Source organism: Hevea brasiliensis, chromosome 13 (assembly GCF_030052815.1).
Source record: "Hevea brasiliensis isolate MT/VB/25A 57/8 chromosome 13, ASM3005281v1, whole genome shotgun sequence".
NCBI lineage: Eukaryota > Viridiplantae > Streptophyta > Magnoliopsida > Malpighiales > Euphorbiaceae > Hevea > Hevea brasiliensis.
This window is the reverse complement of record NC_079505.1, coordinates 68,718,940-68,741,652: the sequence shown is the minus strand read 5'-3', so window position 1 is coordinate 68,741,652 and position 22,713 is coordinate 68,718,940. Positions and strand designations below refer to the sequence as shown.

Genomic DNA, 22,713 nt, shown 5'->3' with positions numbered 1-22,713 from the left:
GTCAATTTTTAGGAAAAAAAAATAATTCCAATAATATTTAAAAATTATTGAATTTTAGTATTTAAAAGGTATTAAAAGTCTGAGCTATTTGTAACTCTAATAATTTTTAATACAAAAATTTAGTATTTAAAATATATTAAGAATTTAAATTTTAATAATATTAAAATTATAAAATGAGTAGAGAATTGAGAGAATAAATACTCAAAATAGAGTTTATCAAATGAGTTATATACCTTTAATCACTATTGAACTAAATTAGACTACACAGTAAAAGAGCAATCTTGAAAAAATTAAGAAACAGTTACTATTCCAGATATTGCTATAGTTCTCATACAAACATCGACGATGCTCAAAATGATTAGGGGTGAGCAGATTTCGATTTAAACTGAAAAATTGAATCGAATCGAGTTAATTCAGTTCAATAAGTTCGATTTTAAAATTTAATCGGTTTAGTTCGATTTTATATTATAAAAATTTCGATTATTTCGGTTTGGTTCGATTTTAATGAGAAAAAAATCGATTAAACTGAACTTAATAGTAATTTTATATATTCAAATCAAACCAAATTGATTTTTGAATTGATTTATTTTTATGAGGAATTTATGAATTATATTTAATTATATATATATAAAAATTGTTTAATTTTATTGATTATTAGGTTCAAACCAAAGTCAAAATTAGACCAAATAATTTAAAAATCAAATCTAAATTAAAAAATCAATCAAAAATCAAAATCGATCAGTTTGAATCTAATCGAACCAAAATAAAGCAATTCAATTCGATTCGATTTTTCATCCATTTCTGTTCGATTCGATTTCTAAAATATATAATTCAATTTTTATAATTTAATTCGGTTCGATTCGGTTTAAACCGAATACTCACCCCTAAAAATGACCACAGATGAAAATAGGACTGTGTGATTTTCGGTGTGAACCAAAAAACCGAACCAAACAGAGCCATTTCGGTTCAATCGATTTTATTTTTTAGTTTTATCTGTTCGGTTCGATTTGAAAATTTGAACATATTCGATTTTTGATTTGGTTCGATTTTTTATCGGTTAAAACGGATAAAACCGATTAAACCGAATAGTAAAATGATCCAAATAATTTTTCAACCCAAGATGCATAAGCCTCAAGGCCCAAGATGTATAACCTGACCCAAGATGCACAACCCAGCCCAAAAAAATAAAAATTCTAATATTTTCGGTTTAATATAATGGAACCAAACCGAACTGATATTTTTTTATTTGATTCGATTTGATTCTCCTTAGGTGATTGGTTCAGTTCGATTTATATTTTTTAAGTGATTCGGTTTTTCAATTTTTGGTATTCGGTTCGGTTCGGAACTGAATCGACCAAAAGCTCTCCCCCAGATGAAAAACAAATTGCTGGAAGAAATAGAAATGTTCTTCAGGACTTTGACAGTACAGGATGACAACTAAGGAAATTCATGCATCAATAATGCTTGAATCAAAATTTCTAGCTCTCTAACCTGTGTTATCAATATCAACAAGCTTCCCCTCAAAAAAAAAAAATCAATCTACAAGTGAAGTAAACAGAGGCCTTATGATACTTGTATAATGTACAGTCACTGTTCAATTTGGGTTCTACACAAATAACCTATGTTTACTTCCATGCTCTACACAAAACTAAGGAGAACAGACAGCATAACTCGCTTAAACAGACGTTTCTTCTTCTTCTTTTTGTTCTGAAAATTGCTAGCAGTTCTGTAAACATTAGAGTAACACAATTGTGCAGCTTTGGCATGTGAACAATTCCATGCTTCAAACCCTTGAAAAATTGAAATCAAGATTTATATATATATATATATATATATATATATATATATATATATATATATATTTTAGTTTTAAGAAGAGAATCATTTCTGTCATTCTGTGTGTTTCATTCTTTTTTGAGGTTCTAGTTCACTCTTCCAAGGAAATTAAATCTACAATTCTCTCCAAGGAAGGAATGAAAAATTGTCAAGGAAGGATGTAGGAAAGTAAAAAATAATACAAAGTATTAGCGGGGAAAAATTATCACGCTCTACCATGCATGAAGTGACTCTGAAGTTAGTCACACGAACAGAGACTGGTGATTTTAGTATCATAAGCTTATTGAGTTTAGTAGATCTTGATTCTCGGTTTCGTTCATCTTGCATTCAACTGATGCTGCTTTCCATTGTTCTTTGCCACCAAATCAATGAGATTGCAATAAGTCCACTTTTTCTTTTCTCTAGCATTAGGGTCAAGAGAGGAGTATGCTTCTTCACATCTTCTGAGAAACTGGCCCTTTCCAAATGCAGTGAGAACCAGAGGATCCGTTTGCATTTCCACACATCTGTAAAGAAGGCCCATCCTTCTCCATGTCTCTAAGATTCCTGTCCCGTGAAAGCCTAAGTCACATGCATCAAATAGAATTCCCACAGTGACTATGTCAGGTTCCACATGAAGGTTCGTTAACTTGGAGAGTAACATCCTTAAGTGCGTGAAGTCTTTCATCTTCAAGTATGCTAGCAAAATAATGTTTGCAAATGTTACATTCCAAGAAACCTTTGCTTGTTCCATATCTCTAACAATGGAATCCATGCCTTTTTGACTCAATGAACACGAATTAGAAAGGAGGTGCAGACACCAAACAATATCAGTCTTACCATTTCTAGAAGAAAGATCATCTCCCAAGTCATCTAATCTTGAATACATGAAATTTTCAATATAAACCACAGCCATTTTTCTGATTAAATCTTCCTTTAAAGTAGCTTTGGAGTTCCACACCCTTCTTAAAATCTTATCCATCTTTTCTACAATCCCAAAGTTCACATAAGCCTCAAGCATGGCAATCAAAGTAGAAGACCGCAAATCCATCCTTTTTGTTCGCATAGATTGATACACCCTTTCCATTTTATTAAGCAAACCAGCTTTTGCAAATTCTTGGATAAGTAAATTATAAGTAAAGCAGTCAGGCGAACACCCATCCAGCTCCATCTTCTTCAAGCACATACCCATCTCATCATACATTTTGTACTTTCCATAAGCTTGAATCAAGCCATCATAGGTGTCACTTTCCAATGGCAAATTAGTTTCTTTCATCTGATTAAGGTAAAACAAGGCATCATCGAACTTCCCATTTCTAGCATAACTATGAACTAAGGAATTGTATATTTGTAGGGAAGGGCTCAAACCAAAACTCTTCATTTCCATGAATGCCAAAGATGCATCTTCCATTAGATCTTCTTCGCTTAATAAACCTATAATCTTCTCATAATTGAATTCATTAATTCGTGATTTCTCTATGTTCTTCCAAGTATCAAACACCTGTTCCAAAATCTTTAAGTTTCAAACTTTTCGTAACACCAAGAATTTCAACCAAAAAAGAAGAATTAATTTCCACAGTTTTCCTTGCTTTCCAAAAAATAAATTAATAAGCATATTGGAATTCTTTCTAACAGCCTCACATCTCTCAGTTGAACCACTCAAAATATTAAGAGCTAGAAGGATTTTTCAATTCCATTGTTTCTTTCCTTCCAATTCTGCACCCACCACCCACCGCGCCTCACCCCCACCACAACCGCCCCTGCCCCCCAACCCCCACCCCCCCAACAACACACACCACCCCCCAACCCCCAACCCCCACCCACCCCCCCACAACCACAAAAAAAAAAAAAGATACAGACCCAATATAATTTTCTTTTTCCAACTTTCCATTTCTTGCTGATTTCTCATAAACCATACTAAAATTTTTCCACCATATAGAAGGCTGAATTTTAAAGTATTGATCGATAATAAGCGAGAGAGAGTACCTGAAGAACTTCCTTCGATCTGGAGGAAAGTTTAAGGAATCTGATGACAGCCCAGAAGTGTTCTTTGGACCAATCTCCATCATCCTGAAGCATTTCCAAAGGGCAAGAGCCCTTCTTGTTCAGCTTAGCAAGCAAGACCTTTAGCCTTCGGTGTTCATGGTAGCTCTCAACAAGCAGGGTTTTGTGCTTTGTGGAATTATCCTGGGGAATTGTATGAGGCGGGGCTAATGGGTGGAGACAGGATATGGGTTTTAGGAGTTGGGAGATGGGTTTTTGGATTAGGGTTTTGGAGAAGCGGATTTTGTTATTGTTGCTCTTACATTTCCATGTACATAGTATTTTGAGACTATTCTGCAAAGTACATATGTCATCCATTACCTCTCCAAAACCTATTCCAAGTCTGATTATAATTAAATTTAGTTTCCAACTTGAAGCTGCACTGTTAGAAATATACATACACTCGTTGGTCACAATAAGATTTGCAAGTATTTGTGGTAGAGGAACTCCAAATGGGATGGATTTGGGAGGCGAAGGCTATGTTGAATTGCAGAGAAGAGCAAGAGATGTGAGGAAGCGTGCAGCAACCTGCGCCCTTTTCCCACTTCTTTTTGGGGGTTGTTCATTCCGCAACCCAACTGCAAGAGTAATTATATGAAGGCCTGCTGCCAAACCAATGAATATCATAAATTTTAATTTTATCCATATATTAGAAATAGTTTTTTTTTTAATTTATAATTAATTTTTTTATTTAATTGAGTCAAAAAATTCGGTAAAACTAAGCTAGGGAGAGGGGCTTTCGGTTTAAATTAAAAATTTGAATAGAATTGATTTAATTTGGTTTAATTAATTTAATTTTAAAATTTAATCGGTTTGATTTGATTTATGATTTTAATAATTTTAATTAATCGGTTAAGTTTAGTTATTTTATAAAAATAAAAAAATCTAACCAAATCGAAATTATTAATATATATATAGGAAATTAAAAAAATAGAACCTAATTGAATCGAACCGAAATAAAAAAATCAAATCGAATCTTAAGATTTTTTAGTTTGATTTCTAATTTTTTTTTTGTTTTTATGTTTATTATTTAGATTTAATGTTAAAAATATGAAATTTTATAAATTTCGATTTGATCAATTTAAAATGGAATCAAACTAATATTATTCGGTTCGATTTTCTCTTATTAATTGATTTAATTCGATTTTTAAAATTTTTAATTTTTGATTTTATCGATTCGGTTCGGTTCGAAACCGAACCGACCGTCTGCACACCCCTAAACCAAGCCAAACCATCTCCAAAACACGGCGTTTTGCAATTTAGCATAGTCTCTCATTCCCTCTCACCCTTTCGTTGCGTCCTTCTCATTCTCTTGAAACTTGCAGAGACTACTCAGTCTCTCTTGCTACTCCTAAACCTTCCCCAATTCACTCCCTAATTCAAATTTCAAATCCCAACTCATTCCCTCCAATCTAACATTTCGAAAATCAAAAACCACTTTCTCTGCGACAAGGCTGCCTCAAAGCCTTGTTATTTGCTCTGCTGAGAGAGCTTCTCTAGCCAAGGCTTTGCTTTGATTCTTGGCTTGCCTGGTATCCACCTTGGCCCTGCTTGTTTTGATGCTCTTAGTGCAAAGCTCATGGAGAGAACAGGCTTTGATTATTGCTTCACTACTGGTACATGTTTTCTTTTTGTTTATTTTATTTGTGAATTTTTTTTTTTTGTTGATAGAAGGGTTCCTCTTTTGGACTGTAATAAGGGTTTTCCTTGTATTGGGATTAGACAGCATTGCTCAAATGATTTTGCTACTTTGGCTTAATTTCAATTTGTATTTTTTTTTTTTTATTCATGGATCGAATGATTTTGGGTTTTCCTTTGATTAAGATTAATTTATGTTTCATTTGTTTAATTCATCTAGCTTTGCCTTTGATGAGTTGTTAAGTGTGTTTGTTTGGTGATGGAAAGTTACAAATTTGGTTTAGCGAGGGCAACTGGGGAGTGAACTCCATTAATAATTTCGGTTTTTATTAAATTAAATTAAATGGAACTGAATCAGTGTGATTCAGTTTAATTATTTTTATAGTAATTTGATTCGATTTATAAATTAAGAATTTTGATTAATTTAATTTTAATGATTTAATTTGATTTGATTTAAATAGAATGTTCACCCATATTGTTTGGATTATAGAGTTTTCCTTTTCTACATTCTTTTTCTTACTCTCAAGGTCTCCTCTGCTCTTTCTCTCGCTCTTTTCGGTATTATTAATGTTATGATATATTTAGGTTTCTCTTGTTTATAAGGGTTCAAAGAGGGAGAGAGAAGAGGATGTGAAAGGAAGAGAGGAAAAGGGAAAAGGAAAGAAGTGGGAAAGGTTATAGAGTATAGAAGAAGTTGGGTTGTAGAAAATATTTAAAGTTCTCTCTTTATGTCCTTCTGTCTACTTACATTCAGCAATGGAAGTTAAAATATTTGATAGCCAAATGCATTTTTCCACAGAATACTCTAGAACTTCTATTTAGTTGGTTAATTATTGTTTTAATTAACATTTTAGTTACTCTTTTACTCTGTTATAAGTTAAATTAGGTTCCTAATCACCCAGTCCTTTCCCCAGAGGCATATTTTGACATATTACGCTGAGGGTATTATAGAGTTAAAGATTCAAAGTTCCCCTCCTTATGGCTTCGACAACTTATGATCCAGAACAAAGACTTTTAAGGCTTCTTGGTTAAATCTAACGATATATTCCCTCAATGACTTATTCCTCTCCTGCTTAATGGTCTTTAAATAGGAGGTTTCTCTCTTTGGCAGGATGATAGTTATGAACTTGCCAATGAACATTTAGGTTAGCTGTGTGAAGGAGCTCAGCCTCTAAGCTATTATACCAAGATTGTGCCAAAAGGAAGACCTTGCAAAGCATTATGTCAGAAGTGTTATGGAGACTCATCATTATCCTGTAATTTTAAAGATGATCTTAAGAGATCTCGTTCCATCATAACCTTCCAAGACTGGAACTATAAATTTTGGAAGGAGTGGTTCCTTTATTTGCCAACGTATTGTCCTGCATTGCCTCTTTAATTGTTAGGGTCGTTTGCTTGTGACTTTGGTTGAAAATGCCTCAGTTGAAGAGACGAGGTATGCATCTTACCTTGTAAGTTGTTCGTCTTGGCTTCCAAGGTTCTAAGTTGTTGTTGCATTTAATCTTGAATCCTTTGTTGATGATAAGTAAGTTCACAAGGATCGGCATCACCATGCAGTGACTCGATTCGGATACCAAGGGCACTATGATATACAGAGTAAGGAATGAATAATGCAGGGTTTATTTGATATTATTATTGAGAAAAATAAATTTTTTAATATATTAATTAAAGAGTATTAAAAAATAATTTAAAATTAAATTTGATAAATTTTAATTATTATAATAGTAAAATAATAAAACAATTTTTTTAAACAATATTTTTAATAACATTTAAAATAATGCATTTTCCCTTAAAAATGATTTTGACCTTGAAAACAAGAAAAAAAAATGTAAAGAAATTACTAAAATAAAGAGTTGTACTAAATGGAAATGGCTAAATGCACGTTATAGTGAATATTTCTTTGTTACATACCATGGATTAGGGTATTCGCGAAAATCATTCTAATTGAACTCGATCCCGAATTTGAATAATATTCTTAAAACTCAAACTCGTCTCAAACCCGATTAAAATTTATTATCAACTACTCGAATCCGTCCCAAACTTGATTGATTTTATCTGAAAATTAATTTTATATATTTAATTAATAATCTATATAAAAAATTATTTTTATTAATAATTTATATTTAAAAATTTAATAATTTCATAAAATATTTCAATTTTATTTTATATAAAATAAAAATATAAAAATTTATAAATATTATTAAAAATATATATATTTTATATTTAATTAAATATTTATATAAACGGGTTTAGGTAACGGATACCCAATATATAAAATTTAAACCTGATCCAAACTTATCACAGATATTAAATTTTAAATCTGAACCCGTCCTAAATTCGATTATATACTACCAAAATTCATCTTATTAGGATTCGGTCTAATCGGATATTCTAAAAAACCCGATCCGTTGCCATCCCTATATATATCTCTCTCTGTTAGCTAACTTCTCAATACAAGATAACTTTAGAAAAAAAAAATATATATATATATGTATGTTTTGTCTGTGTAGCTCCGAGTTGGGTCAGATTTGGAATAAGCTTTTGATAGGTATGAATGACATGTGCTCTACAAAATAATTTCAAAATACCATGTAAATGAATTGGAGACGTGCCACGGGAGTTTTATGTGATCGTAAGATTCCCAATAAATTGAAAGGAAAATTTTACCGTACAGCCATACGACCGACTATGTTATATGGTAGTGAGTGTTGGGCACTGAAAGAGTCGTATGCATCTAAGATAAGAGTTGCAGAGATGAGAATGTTAAGGTGGATGAGTGGCCATACTAGATTAGATAAAATCCGTAATGAGAGTATTAGAGAAAAGGTAAGAGTTGTGCCAATTGAAGATAAGTTGAGAGAAGGGAGATTGAGGTGTTTGGTCATGTGAAGCGTAGACATACGGAGGCTCCAGTTAGACAAGTAGAGCACATTAGGTTAGAGGATAGAAAGAAAAAAAGGGGTAGACCTAAATTGACTTGGAGGAGAGTAGTACAACATGACCTAGAAGCATTACACATTTTTGAGGATTTAACCCAAAATCGTTCAAAGTGGAGAAAGCGAATCCATATAGCCGACCCCAAATTTTTGGGATAAAGGTTTAGTTGAGTTGAGTTGAGTTGTACCATGTAAATGAACATGTGAGAACAGCAATAGCAAAAATTTTTTTTTTCCAAAACCTCAATTCAAAAGCCTTTGTATGGCAACAGTCAAGTTTTTGTGTATATCTAATCTGATTGAATTTTAATAAAATAGAATTAAATGATATATAATCAATTTGAAAACGAGTTTAAATTTGAAAAATAATATCCGTTACGGATTTGAGTCAAGTTTAAATTTTACATGTTGAACATCGGTCATGTGAATCGATTTATATAAATATATATTTTTTAATAATAACATTTATAATTTTTTATATATTTTATTTTATATAAAATGAAATTTAAATATTTTATAAAATTGTTAAATTTGAAAATATAAATTATTAATTAAAATAATTTTTATATAAATTATTAATTAAATATATAAAATTAAATGAATTTAAAATTTTATGCAATAATAAATTATTGTGTTTGAAATGATTTTGAATAATTAAAAATAAATTTTAATTAAATTTAAAATATATTCAAATTTTAAAAAAAGTTATTTTCATAAATATTTTATCGGGTATTAATCTTGTCTCCACCCATCAACTCCATCTCATACAATCCCCTAAGATAATACGAAATTATTATAATACAATATTATTATATATTTAAATTTTTATAAATTTATTTTTATAATATCTTATATTTAGAATATATTAAAGTATAAATTTTTAAATTTGAAACACTAAATACCTTTCATATTTATTTTATATTTTTTACTATATTAATCTAATATTTAGCATTTTATATTTTAAAATTTTAAAAAGTACATAATTTACAATATATGTATAAAATAAAAAAATTTAAAAATCATGATTTTCTTTATTAGTTGTAAAAAATTAAAAGTAATTAATTATTTAATCAAAGTATTTCCAAAAATAATTCTATTATTATTATTATAAATATTTTTTTTTTCAAAACGCATATGATTAACCTTAAAAAAAAAAAATCCTTGTCATTCTAATTCTATTAGAATGTACATGGACTGCATACATAATGACCATTAAGCCCTAAAAATATTTTATTTATCATTTTTTATAAGGTTTGTATTTTTTTTTTTAATTTAAAGTAGGGTATTAAACCCGAAAGGTCTTAAAGTTATAGAAAATTAAAAAACAATTTAAATGAAAAATCTAAAAAAAAAAAACTAATCTAAGAGGAATTAAACAAATTAAATTTATCAATTTTCAATTAATAGTAAAATTGAATTTTAGTCAATCAATTCCATACCTCTTATTGCACTTACCTTCTATTACAATAGCAATATAATTTTTTTTAATAAAATCGTTTTTCACATAATATTTTACATTAAAATATAGTATTTTATATTTACAAAAAAAATAATATTTTATATTACTTATAAAGTTATAATAGGATTGATGGCAAAATTCTTATGTTTTTGCCATTATAATATATTATTATGAGCTTTTTAGATAATTTTAATATTTTTCCTTTATACATTTATATATATTATAAATAAATTATAATTTTTATTTTTTATATATTAATTTTTTATTCTAATTAATTATTTTTTATAAAATTATGCTTTTAATTGAAATTAAATGTAAATAGAATTAAAAATTTTAAATTTATATAAATTTTAAAATAAAAAGTTTTAAATTTATATAAAAATTAAAATTAATTTAAATAATAAATATATCATTATAATTCATTTTAAAAATAAAAGATAGCTTTAGCAAACCTAATGTTCTTTTTCCTCCCACATTTGTATATCGTATAAATTAATAAAATATATTTTATAATTACTTAATTTTATATAAAATATAATTATTTTATTATAAAAAATAAAATAATTTAATATAAATTTATAACTTATGAGATTTTATTAAATTAATTACAAAAATTTAATTAATCTAACGATGTAAAAAAAAAATATGTAATATTTTTAAAAAAATTAGTAAATGATATTTAATAAATTCTACATATAATCCCTTCAATAAAATATAATAATAATATGTAAGGTTTCAAAACCACAGATGACATTACCGTTTCGTAAATTTGAAGAAAATCCAATAACCCGCATCCACGTTTCACGGTGGAAGATAAATGAAAAGCATCCCCCTCCGCAAACTCCTTTCAATGTGGTGCCTTTCATTGACCACACGTCACCTTAGCATCGATCGCATAGAGTGTGACTACAAAGGCAGAGGAGAGGAAAGGAGAGGAAATGGAAAACCCTCTCTTGTCTTCATCTCTAATCCAGAAAGCAATTAATAAATGAGTTAGGTACAGAAAAACCCTAATTTTCTCATTTCTAATCCTCAATTTTTCTCAAATTTCTTAAAATTTTAGGTTCAGAGAAAGCGTTTGAATCAGGACAAGCTCTTTTCTTTAGGGGATTTTGTTGAATTCGGGTTGGTTGGTTGATCGATCGATCCGATTGGTGCTGCATGAACAGGAAACGGTTGTTGAAAGAGGATATTAGGGTCGAGGATAGATAGATTGATAGGAAAGCGAGCGAGCGAGAGAGAGAGAAGGGAAGAAGAAGAAGAAGAAGAGAAGAGGAGAAAAAGAAACTATGTCTGCCATAGTGTGCGGGAAGAGATCCTTTTTCGAAGAATTGACAGTGACAAGCCCTCCCGTTTCCAAGAGAATCCGCTGTTCCTCTTCCTCTCCTGTTCGTTTCTCTCCTCCAAGGTCATACAACGGTGTTTCTGTCTCCTCCCCCTCTTCCAATCTATCTTCTTCGCTTTTGATCGAGAAACTCGTTGCTCTTTTCCCTGATATGGACAAACAGGTTCTCCTCGTAATCTCCATATATGTTTGTTTTATATTTCTTGATTGATTGATGTGTTCGTTGTTTGAAAATTTTGATTGATTGCTGTCTTGAGCGATTGGATATTTTTATTGAATGAATGCTGTTATGGAAAACCCAATATTGGAATTCTTTACAGGAATATTCTTATTACCCCGTTTCTAATTTACTATTTGTTTAATTGAATTCTCGTTTATAATACATGTCTTTGTTAAATTGGTTTACGTCTACATTATGATGTTTATGTTTAACCACATATTCCAAAATTTTTTTGGCGTAATAGTATGTGTTTGTTTCATTTCCATTTGTTAATTCAGAAGTGTCTGATTTATTTTGTTTTTACTTTTGGCTGTTTGATTTTTTTTGCAAGCAAGTAAAGCGTATCTTTGGGATTTTGGAGTTTATATAGTATATAGCATTCTATGATTAATAAGGGAAGTTGTTAATTGTTTGTGTTGTAGATTCTTGAGAGAGCACTCGAAGAATGTGGCGATGATTTAGATTCAGCTATCAGAAGTTTGACTGAGCTCCGTTTAGGTTCTGCTGATAACAACTTGGGCTCTAATGTAGTTAGATCTGATGTTGTCCTTGAGTCTAATGTTCAACAACAAGGTATGCATGAGAAATTTTTTGAATCAGCCATATGTCTTGAATGTTTCAAGCTTGTTTTTGGATGGGCTGAGATCATTTCTGTCTAATTGCAAGTTTGTGGATGAGTGTGTGTGCTGCATTAAGAAAAATATTGTAAATTAATAGGTAGGTTTGTGTAGTTTTTCCTGTGACCTTAGGTGTTTATCTCCTTGGTGGTTAGGAGAAATCAAGATCACAAAGGTGAAATTTTCTTTCTTGCTTAAAAAAACTTATCCACATTGCCTAATAACTCTGATGAGTTGTTCCAGTATGGTTCACTATTTGCAGCAGGTGTAATACTGCTTGTGGTCTACATACTCTACTTCTTATTTATTACTAATTCTGATGCATTTCTTGTGGTGTTTAAACTCATAGGAAACTTATTATTATTATTGTTGTTGTTATTTCTTTTTTATTGTCTATATGATGTTGGCAACTAAAAAAGTTTGTCTCCTGTCAAAGTTATGTAGGAAGCTCTTATGTCCTGTTGTATTGCTTTAATGGTTTTGCATGTCTTTTGATCATCCGATCCTTAAACACCCCTTCTATTATACTATAGAGGTATCTTCACAGTGTTTCAATATTGTCCTCCTTTGTACTTGCTTTTTGTCTATGCTTTTTCTGAATCCAGATACAATTGCCTTGCAGTCTCTTTTCTTCTTTGTCTGTCATTCACTTCATTTGCATGTTCAATCTGATGAAATATGTGACCATGAGAATTGCAGTTCCAAAAGAAAAAATCAGGAAAATTATACTGTGTATTTTATGTCCATATGTTTTTTAATGGGCAGAACCATTTTGTTTCAGGCGTATCAACAACTAATACAAAAGCTTCACCAGCTGATGACCCATCAGCTCCTACAGAACTTCCAATGGATGGGGCAGAGTGGGTAGAGCTATTTGTTAGGGAAATGATGAGTGCCTCCAACATGGATGATGCTAGAGCTCGTGCTTCAAGAGCACTGGAAGTTCTGGAGAAGTCTATCTGTGCTCGTGCTGGAGCAGAGGCAGCCAAAAGTTTTCAGCAGGTTGTTCAGTCATTGCTGTTGTTATTCTCCCTTTTATTCGATTTTTATTTTTAATATTTTAATTAATTTTTTGAGGGTGGAGAATAGGGGGTGTCGAAGCTGAAATATTGTTTGTTTTGAGAGGTAGTGATATGCTAGTTGTTTGCATCTTCTTAGGAAAATCTGATGTTGAAGGAACAAGTACAAGCACTGATTCAGGAAAATGCAATTCTCAAACGAGCTGTATCTATTCAGCATGAGCGTCAAAAAGAGTTTGAAGATAGGAGCCAGGAGTTGCAGCATCTGAAGCAGTTGGTGTCCCAATACCAGGAACAGTTGAGAGCCTTGGAGGTTGAGATCACTAACTACTGAAATTTTCATATAATCTAAACTTTTGGTGGAGTTTCTGGTTTTTCTTTCCCATTATGATAGTAAAGTTGTTTTTATTTTGCTATGACTTATTACGCTCCAATTTTCTCGACTCTAATGCAAAGATTCTTTCTTGATGCAATGATATACCAGGTGAACAACTATGCATTGACGATGCACCTGGAGCAAGCTCAGCAAAGCAGCTCAATCCCGGGTCGTTTCCACCCAGACGTCTTCTAGCAAAATCCCTCATCTCTCATTTAATAGGATAAGAATCTATTGCATTGCTAGTATTTGCATTCATATGGTGCTCGACTGCAAACATAGATTTTTATTTTCTCTTGTGCTGTGAACTAATGGCAGACTGTATTTGAAAGACCAATTTAGGCTCTTTCAAATACACTGTCAAGTTATTGTCTGAATTTAGTTTGAAATGTGCTTTATGTTCTCAAAAATTGTAGGTTTCATATATATGCAAAGGTTATGACAATAATTTTTATGCATTGATTTATATCAAATATAAAAGGAAGAGGCACCTCATGGTGTCTAGCTATTCAAATTCATCAATCTTCTTCTAGCTATTCAAATTCATCAATCTTCTTCCCTTGATTGATTGTGTTCTAATATTTGGGTCTTTTTAATCACCAAATCTCTTTTCAATGTGGTTAGATACTTAACCGTGTCTTTAAATCGAAGTGTACATCTTGAATGGGAGTCACATCCCAGCACTGATAGCTTTGATTTGATGTTATCAGATAGGTAGCTGTGGATGACGTTTGTAATTATAAATCAGTCTCTTTCTTGGTACAGAGAACATGTTTTCGTTGTTACATGTGATATAGTTCTTTGTAATGTAAGTGTGGCCAATTCATATTCTGGTTTCGAGTTTTTATTCATTACTAGTTTAATCTTTCGAAAAGCTGAAAATGAGTTCATATCTAAGCTTTATTGATTGCAAATCGTTCTGCATCATTGAGGGGGTGAATAGTCTCTAGTTGCAAATTTTATAGAATGATGTTTTTTTCCGAGAACGTGTTTCTCATTTATCTTTACATAGTTAGCCCTTTTTTGTTTGTGCTTAGCCTAAGTAGTTTGTGTTTAATTAGTCCCAAGTCCGAATAAAGGAGGAGAGTTACGGTAGATGACAACCAGCGTAAAAATTTGGTGACACTTCATTATATAGATTCTTAAGAAATAAACGTTGGGGTGTCCTTTATTTATGATGCACTACATCGGAGCTCGGGTGTAGTGAGAAATATGCAAGGGTGTAGGGTGTTCATTGAAAGCGACACTCCATGCCAGCGCCCGGGTGTGGTGTTAAATGAGTAAGGGTTTTCACATTATGGACGAGTGTAGGTAAATAAGTTAGTCCGTATAACAGATAATAAAACGGATAGTGAAACAGAACACAAAATAAGCATAGAGAACAATAGAAGATATCATAGACGGAGATCAATTAGGAAGGAACATGATAGGAGGAGAATCAGAGTTGGTACTTGGAATATTGAATCACTTGTAATAAAATTAATGGAGCTTATAGATACCTTGGAAGGAAAGGAGAAGGGTGAATATTGTTTGCATTCAGGAGACTAAATGGGTAGGAGAGAAAAGTAAGAAAGTGGGTAATTCATGATACAAACTGTAGTTTATCGGAAGGAGAGGAACAAGACATTGAAAGATTCCGTAATAGCTGTGAAAAGAGTAGGAAATAAAATTATACTAGTAAAGCTAGTACTAGAAGGAGAAACAATAAATGTAGTTAGTGCTTATGCCCTATAAATAGGACTAGATAGTGAGAGTAAATAAAAGTTTTGGGAAGATATGGATGATCTAATGCAAAGCATACCGAATGAAGAGAATGTTTTAATTGGTGGAGATTTGAATGGACATTTAGGAAGTGATGGGTAAGGTTATAAGAATGTTCATGGAGGGTTTGGTTTTGGTAGTTGAAATGAGGAGGGGATAAGCATCCTGGATTTTGTTATGGCATACGATCTCATGCTAACAAATACCTACTTTATAAAAAGGGAGTTGCATTTAGTAACTTTCAAAAGTGGACAACATAGAAGTCAAATTAACTTCATCTTAACTAGGAAGACAAATAGAGTTCTATGCAAGGATTACAAGGTTATTCCAGGGGAGGTTTTAACAAGTCAACATCGGTTAGTGGTATTGGATGTCAAGTTTAGGAACAATTCAAGTAAGGTTAGAAGAAATATGATAGCTCGAACAAAGTGATAGGAGTTCAAAAGGTATAAAGCAAGTGAAGTACAAAAATGAGCTCCTTGAGTCTGAAGCATGGAAGTTAGATGTGGAGGCTAATGATACGTGAATACAGATGGCATCAAAGATTAGAGAAGTACTTGGAGAGTCTAGAGGACGTGGACTACCTTCAAAAGAGAGATGGTGGTGGAATGAGGAAGTACAAAAGGCAGTGAAGAGAAAGAGAGAATGGTACAAGAAATTACCTAAGTGCGATAATAATGAGGCTTATGAACAGTACAAGATAGCAAAGAAAGAGGCAAAAAAGGCGGTTGGTCAAGCAAGAGCGCAAGCCTTTGAAAAGTTATATGAGAAACTTGGTACTAAGGAAGGGGAGAAAGATATTTATAAATTAGCAAAGAGGAGAGAAAAGAAATGTCAAGATCTCAATCAAGTTAGGTGAATTAAGAATAAAGAAGGAAAAGTGTTGGTGAAAAATGAGTACATTAAAGAAAAATGAAGAAATTATTTTGATGATCTCTTTAATAATAATAATCAAAGTGGTAATAGTGTGAATATAGACTACAGAGCAATAAAAAAAAATGTGAATTACACTAGAATGATTAGATCTTTAGAACTAAAGGAAGCACTTAAAAGAATGAAAGTGGATAAAGCCTGTGGACCCGATGGAATACCAATTGAAGTGTGGAAGTGTTTGGAAGATATGGGAGTGGCATGGTTAACTAAATTGTTTAATAAGATTCCAAACTCAAAGAAAATGCCTAATGAATGGAAAAGTATTTCAGTACCTATTTTTAAAAATAAGGGAGAGATACAGAGTTGCTCAAACTAGAGGTTAATTAAACTCATGAGCCATACTATGAAGTTATGGGAGAATTTTAGAACATCAACTACGTCATGACACCTCTATCTTTCCCAATCAATTTGGCTTAAAGCCTAGTTGTTTAAAAATGGAAGCGATCTTTCTCATTAGAAGCTTGATAGAGAAATATAGAGATGGGAAGAAAGACTTATATATGATTTTTATCGATTTGGAGAAGGCTTATGATAGTGTTCCAAGAGATGTCTTATGAAGAGTGTTAGAACAAAAAAGGATATCTATTAGGTACATACAAATGTTGAAATATATGTATGAAAGAGCAACTACTATTGTGCGTACAGTGGGAGGGAACACAAGAGATTTTCCTATTTCAGTTGAATTACACCAAGGTTCAGCTGTGAGCCCTTACCTTTTTACATTAGTTCTAGATGAATTGACGAAACATATACGAGAGAGTATCCCTTGGTGCATAATGTTTGCGGATGATATAATTTTGATAGATGAAATGCGAGGAGTCAATAGAAAGCTAGAGCTTTGGAGAAGTACTCTAGAGTCAAAGGGCTTTCAGTTAAGTAGAACGAAGACAGAATACATGCATTGCAAGTTCAGTTAAGGCAGAACTGGTAATAGAGAAGGAGTTAGTTTGGATGGAGTGATATTGAATCAAAGTAATTACTTTAAATATCTCGGCTCAATCCTGCAAGTAGATAGGGGATTTGAGGATGATGTTAGTCATAGGATTAAAGCCGAATGGTTGAAGTGGAGACGTGCCACAAGAGTTTTTTACGATCGCAAGATTCCCAATAAGTTAAAAGGAAAATTTTATCGTACAGCCATACAACATGCAATGTTATATAATAGTAAGTGTTGGGCAATGAAGGAGCCATATGTGTCTAAGATGAGAGTTCTGGAGATGAGAATGTTCAAGTGGATAAGTGGTCATACTAGACTAGATAAAGTCCATAATGAGAGTATTAGAGAAAAAGTAGGAGTGGTGTCAATTGAGGTTAAGTTGAGAGAAAGGAGATTGAGGTGGTTTGATCATGTGAAGCGTAGACATATGGAGACTCCAATTAGACAAGTAGAGCGTATTGAATTAGAGGATAGAAAGAAAAGAAGGGGTAGACCTAAACTGACTTGGAGTAGAGTAGTACAACATGACCTGAAAGCATTACATATTTTTGAGGATTTAACCCAAAATCGTTTAGAGCGGAGAAAGAGAATTCATATTGTCACCCCAATAAATTTTTGAGATAAAAGTTGAGTTGAGTTAGCTTTTTTTTTTTCATATGAAATAAAATTTATGAATTTATTAATTAAACCTTTTCTAATGCATGTGTTGCGTCTTTATTATTATATAATGTAATAATTTTGTATTTAATATAATTCCCAAATCTTTTTATTTATATTTATTTTCTTATTCTTTATTGTTTCTCTTTAAGACATATAATATTATAAATAAAAAAATATAAATTTTTATTAAAAAATGAAACAAAAGTAAATTTGAGCTCAATAAACTCATTTACTTTTTATTAAGTTATTTTATTTATTTTTTTTAAATATTTTACAGGTATCAGTTTGACAAATTAAGATTAATCCTATTTGCATTAAATTGATTCACTAAGTGATAAAACACTCTCAATGAGTATGTTTTTTATTTATGAGAATTGAACATTAAGAATAAATATAATTAGTCAATTTTTTTTCAAATTAAATTTATATATAACATTGACTTCTAAAAAGTCAAATTAAAATTTCTGATTCTGCCCTGTTGATTTATAATACAAGGAAAACCTTTTCTATTCATTCGATAATCTATTTGATAAGAAAATAATACTCCATCAACAATTACTAATGAGAACATCAACTTAACAGGCGTCATATATTCTTGCTTCTTTTTAAAGCAGTAAAGAATCATAATGCATTTTTTTTTTTAATTATTAGTAGAAAGTCATTTATTCTATCTAGCGAGCCTCATATCCTTCCTTAACAAGGCAGAGGCCGCTTTCTTCATAATCAATGCCTCTTTTAACGCTTATCTACGAAGCTCTCGCTCAATTCATTTCATGAAAAATTCTTACTTAAAGTAGGTTTAAACACAATATATAATATAATTCATATATAAAATAAGTGAAATTATATATTTATATTAAATATGTGATAAATTAGGTGTTTGTAAGTTTTTACATTGCCTATGTAGCATGGGCATAGAGAAACGTGAAAATGGACATAAAAAATTATATTTTTTAAAAATATAAAAAACGAAAACGAGGGAGAATATGAAAATATAAAAAAAAATATAATTATATTTATAAATATTAAATAAAATAATACATAAATAAAATAAATATATGAAATTAATTTAGAACTAAAAAAGTGATTATTTTAATAATTTAATTATGTTTAACTTATTATTGTTAGTATTTTTATTTATTTTTATTGTTAATATTAATAATATTATTTAATTTAATTTGTTTAATTACTGAGAAGAAATTTAAAGTGAGTATAGTACAAGTATATAGGACAATTGTTTACAAGTTGTTTTTTTGTTATAATATGTTATTTTTTTATTAAGTTTTGAAGAAAAAAGAAATTAAAAAGCAAACAAACTAGGGCCAGTCAAAAATCAAGAAAGCACATGGCACCACTTTTCTCTCTCTCTCACGTATTCCTCTTCTCATCATCTCTTCTACTCACTATGAACATCACCGACGAGACTTAGACCATTCTCAACCACCAGCAAAGCAGCAAATCGATTCAACAATCTCATGCACGAGAGAAGATAGGATTAATGGTAGCTATGGGTAACTTAATGATGAGTTTTGCGAGAAGAATTAACAAAGTTAGGAGCCATCTTCGATCGTCGAAAACGCGTTTCCGACGCAAAAACGAGTTTCCATCTTTTGATTTTTTCGAACACAGCCTCGAAATGTATCATGAGCGTGTCCTACTGTCTTCGTCTTATAAACATTTTCAAAACAGAAAAACGCCAATGATTGAAGTTTTCGTACTTCACAGGATTCCACATAATATTTCCATTCAATACTCATATATGTTCACATGAAAGAAAGAATTCACTCATGTAATTAGTCAGAGTACAGATAAGATAAAACCCATAAAATAAAGAACATTAACGTGCTCATAGATCTATGTATACTCATCAACAAAACCTGAAAAAGAAAAAAGATATTCCTTAAGGTATAAAAAAGTAAATTTTTTTTTCATCTACCTTTTGCATACACAAATACTGTAGACAGGTGAGAATCGAATTAAATTATTTTTTTTATCCACCTATTGCATACACAAATACTGTAGACAGGTGAGAATCAGATTGATTTTCGAGTAGATCGGTTCAAAAGTTCTATATTATCTGCAAATTGGGACATCACAAAAACTCACTTGATATTATTGCTAATATCTCCAAGAATTGTAAAGATTTTTCTTCCAACCTAAAAAATCCTTTTAAGAGAACAGAATTAAAAGCAATGTGAGGGGAAAATTTTACCAAGTAATTAAATCCATGAAAAAAATCAATGGATTGGAAAGAACTATTCTTATTAACTAAGTAAAAAACCAAAACAACAGAAAAAATAAAGAAAAATGGCTATTGTCGGCCAAAGAAGGTTAGCTCTTCTTTTTTTATTCCTCTTAAAATTGAGATTTTATACATTTAAATGTGATTTAGAATTTAAAGAAGACGCCAACAAATGAGTATGTTAAGATTGAGCATTTGAAGGTATGCACAAAAATGAAATTAAAAGCCGATAATATATATAATTTCCAATATTTAGAAGTATATCAAGACTAATAAAAACCCTAATAATATTAATCCTAATTACGAAAAAGCTTTCATAGCTTACTGTTTCTGCTACAGATGTTTGATAGAAATTTTCTTGGTTAATTAAGGTTAGATTCATGTATATATATGCCTTCCATTGAGCTCTCTGTAGCTCCTGTTTCCTTCTCAAGTATACGCATAAGCAGAGAAATTAATTACGCTACTTACCATATAATATCAGATTAAGAGTAGTTTAATTAGCAGACAGGTATAAGCTTGATGCTTCCACTCTGCATCATTCTCTTGAACTCATCAAAATTAACCATTCCATCTCCATCCATATCAACTTTTCTAATCATTTCTTTGCAATCCTCAACTCTTTTTCCTTCCTTTAATCCCAAAGAACACAACACCAATCCCAGTTCTTCAACCGTTATCAACCCATTTTTATCCTTATCAAACACATCAAATGCTTCCTTCAAATCTCCTTCTTCTTCTGCTCTTCCTTTCCCACCACCACTGTCATCATCCCCCAACTCCTGATCACCACCTGCCTTGGAGTAGTCGCACAAGAGACAAAACTCTTCATAATCTATCAATCCATCTCCATTAGAATCAAACTTCACTACCATTTCTTCAACTTCCTTCGCTGTTATGAAGATTCCTATATTCTTAAGCGACTCTCTCAGTTCTTGCTTAGTTATGAAGCCATCTCCATTCTTGTCAAAGGTAGCAAACACACTCTTAAGCTCTCCCTTGGCACTGTTATTACAAGAAGTAGCTGTCCTTGTCCCCTCTTTCTGGGGAGAGACTTTGGCAGAAGCTGAAGGATTCTTTAAGAGAAAAGAATGGAGCCAAGAACACAGCTTCTTGGAAGGCACATCGAAGTAAATATTGAGGAAACCAGCGATGAAGAGAAGAAGTAGTAAGAGGATAGCCGCTGATGATGCGATTGCGACCATGTTTGGAAGACGCAAAAGAAAAGAGAGAAGCAGGAAAGGACAAAGAGAGGCGGTTGAGCTTTTAGGTTTAGGGCGTTGAAAATATTTTGTGAGCATTGAAGAAGGAACACGGCATTTGCAGTGCCTTTTGATCCCCACAAACCGCGTGGAGTTAAGAGTCCATCGTCACTAGTTTTTATAATAATATTTATTTTTTAAGATCGATTTATTATAAACTCAAATATATGATATATAATAAAATTTATATTATATAAAATTTATATATTTAATAAGCGAGTCTCACTCATTAAATATTTGAGTTTAAATAAAAATTTTTTAATTAATAATTTTAAATTTAAATTTTCCTTCTCCTAATTAAAAAATAATAAAGTCACTATCAATAAATTATAACTAAATAAGATTAGAGTTACTTTAAATTCTGACATCTTAAACTCAAATTTTAATAAAAAATAAATATAAGAAAAAGAAAAATATGCTTTTAAAATTATAATTTTTCAAAATTAAATTTTAATCGAAATTAATTATGAAAAAAATAAAAATAAAAAGAGCTTACATCTTTGGTTACTTTAAAATTTCATGTTTTTGGATTTTAATGAGACGCTCGTCCAACTTCCATAAAGTCTAGTCTTATTGAAGTTGGGTTTTTTTTTTTTTTTTTTTTTTTTTCAAATTTAAAAAAGAAAGATTCCTCCAGCAAGAATCATGCATATTTATTCTATTCTTTTTATTTTTTTTATGTACACATCAGAAAGAAATTCTTATTCTTATTATATTCTTGATGACTAATTAAATTATATATTTTATTTATTTATTTTTTAAATTGAGATGAGTCAAATTTAGTCTCTACCTCTCCAATCTTTTATTCAGAAAAAAGAAATTAAATCCTTCATTATCCATTACTAAGTGGGGATAATGTGTTGTAATTTGTGTTGTTAGTTATGTTAATTTATATTAGTTTTATCAAATCCTTCCATAATAAGCATTCATTAAATGGAATTGGTTGGTTGGGCTTTCAATTTTCAGGTTGAGCATATATGTTGGGTGGGCGGCCTACCTTTTATTTTACTAATTGTGTTTTTACGCAAAGGGGTGACAACGGATTGTCCGCGGCTGTTGTTGCATATATCGGCAGAGGTGAATGAATGAATGAATGGGTTGAGTCTAAGAGTCCATAAAATCTGAGACAGATATATTTGAACTTGAACCAATTATTTTAATTAAAATTAATCAATTATTTAGTTAACTTTTATATATCCCCTTTGAATTTACTTTTCTTTTTAATATGAAACTCTCTTGACACTTCCTTTGTGACAATCTAATATTCAGTTGACACTTAAATTTTGAAATTCTTTTCTTGAAATTTTGAATTTAAATACAGCGGCAATACGGAGAAATCAAACTTAAAACGAAACTAAAATTGAAATTAATTGGACTTGACCTGCTCTGATATTATATTATTGAATTGAATTGAACAGGCAAAGTTAAATAAATTGGTCAAAGCAAGAGT

At 31.0% G+C, this 22,713-nt stretch overlaps 3 protein-coding genes and 1 long non-coding RNA gene across 6 annotated transcripts; 2 read left to right on the top strand and 2 right to left on the bottom strand.

The window, feature by feature from the left end:
* Positions 1-1,384: 1,384 nt before the first annotated feature.
* On the bottom strand, positions 1,385-4,470 carry LOC110635652 (pentatricopeptide repeat-containing protein At4g14190, chloroplastic). Of its 2 annotated transcripts, XM_058132142.1 has the most exons (3): positions 3,802-4,470; positions 2,656-3,316; positions 1,385-2,514 (listed from the first exon to the last, which is right to left on the bottom strand). In XM_058132142.1, exons 1-3 carry the CDS (start codon positions 4,255-4,257, stop codon positions 2,153-2,155), a joined length of 1,479 nt encoding a protein of 492 aa, XP_057988125.1. In that variant the 5' UTR covers positions 4,258-4,470; the 3' UTR covers positions 1,385-2,152. The 2 variants fall into 2 exon arrangements, with proteins under 2 accessions (XP_057988125.1, XP_021640766.2); XM_021785074.2 differs by having other exon boundaries at positions 1,385-3,316.
* A 661-nt stretch (positions 4,471-5,131) lies between these two features.
* LOC131171904 (uncharacterized) lies at positions 5,132-7,004 on the top strand. Its single transcript, XR_009142564.1, has 2 exons — positions 5,132-5,474; positions 6,413-7,004. It is a non-coding gene; the product is annotated as an uncharacterized LOC131171904 (long non-coding RNA).
* Positions 7,005-10,777: 3,773 nt separating this feature from the next.
* Positions 10,778-13,986, top strand: LOC110635647 (uncharacterized). The gene is made up of 5 exons (XM_021785066.2): positions 10,778-11,399; positions 11,879-12,029; positions 12,855-13,075; positions 13,232-13,405; positions 13,577-13,986. The coding sequence occupies exons 1-5, from the start codon at positions 11,181-11,183 to the stop codon at positions 13,661-13,663; spliced, it is 852 nt and encodes a 283-aa protein (XP_021640758.1). The 5' UTR covers positions 10,778-11,180; the 3' UTR covers positions 13,664-13,986.
* Positions 13,987-19,486: 5,500 nt separating this feature from the next.
* On the bottom strand, positions 19,487-21,344 carry LOC110671729 (calmodulin-like protein 3). 2 transcript variants are annotated; one of them, XM_021834281.2, is made up of 2 exons: positions 20,473-21,344; positions 19,487-19,636 (listed from the first exon to the last, which is right to left on the bottom strand). In XM_021834281.2, exon 1 carries the CDS (start codon positions 21,300-21,302, stop codon positions 20,502-20,504), a length of 801 nt encoding a protein of 266 aa, XP_021689973.2. In that variant the 5' UTR covers positions 21,303-21,344; the 3' UTR covers positions 19,487-19,636; positions 20,473-20,501. The 2 variants fall into 2 exon arrangements, with proteins under 2 accessions (XP_021689973.2, XP_021689974.2); XM_021834282.2 differs by lacking the exon at positions 19,487-19,636 and adding an exon at positions 19,660-19,836.
* Positions 21,345-22,713: the final 1,369 nt, after the last annotated feature.

Bases quoted from the DNA above. Each gene is read 5' to 3' on its own strand.
- LOC110671729 (XM_021834281.2), bottom strand. From the start codon at position 21,302: ATGCTCACAAAATATTTTCAACGCCCTAAACCTAAAAGCTCAACCGCC.
- LOC110635647 (XM_021785066.2), top strand. From the start codon at position 11,181: ATGTCTGCCATAGTGTGCGGGAAGAGATCCTTTTTCGAAGAATTGACA. The intron at 12,030-12,854 runs GTATGCATGAGA...ATTTTGTTTCAG, and splicing joins GTCTAATGTTCAACAACAAG to GCGTATCAACAACTAATACA. The intron at 13,076-13,231 runs GTTGTTCAGTCA...GCATCTTCTTAG, and splicing joins CAGCCAAAAGTTTTCAGCAG to GAAAATCTGATGTTGAAGGA.
- LOC110635652 (XM_021785074.2), bottom strand. From the start codon at position 4,257: ATGTATATTTCTAACAGTGCAGCTTCAAGTTGGAAACTAAATTTAATT. The intron at 3,317-3,801 runs GTACTCTCTCTC...ATTTTGGAACAG, and splicing joins GATCGAAGGAAGTTCTTCAG to GTGTTTGATACTTGGAAGAA.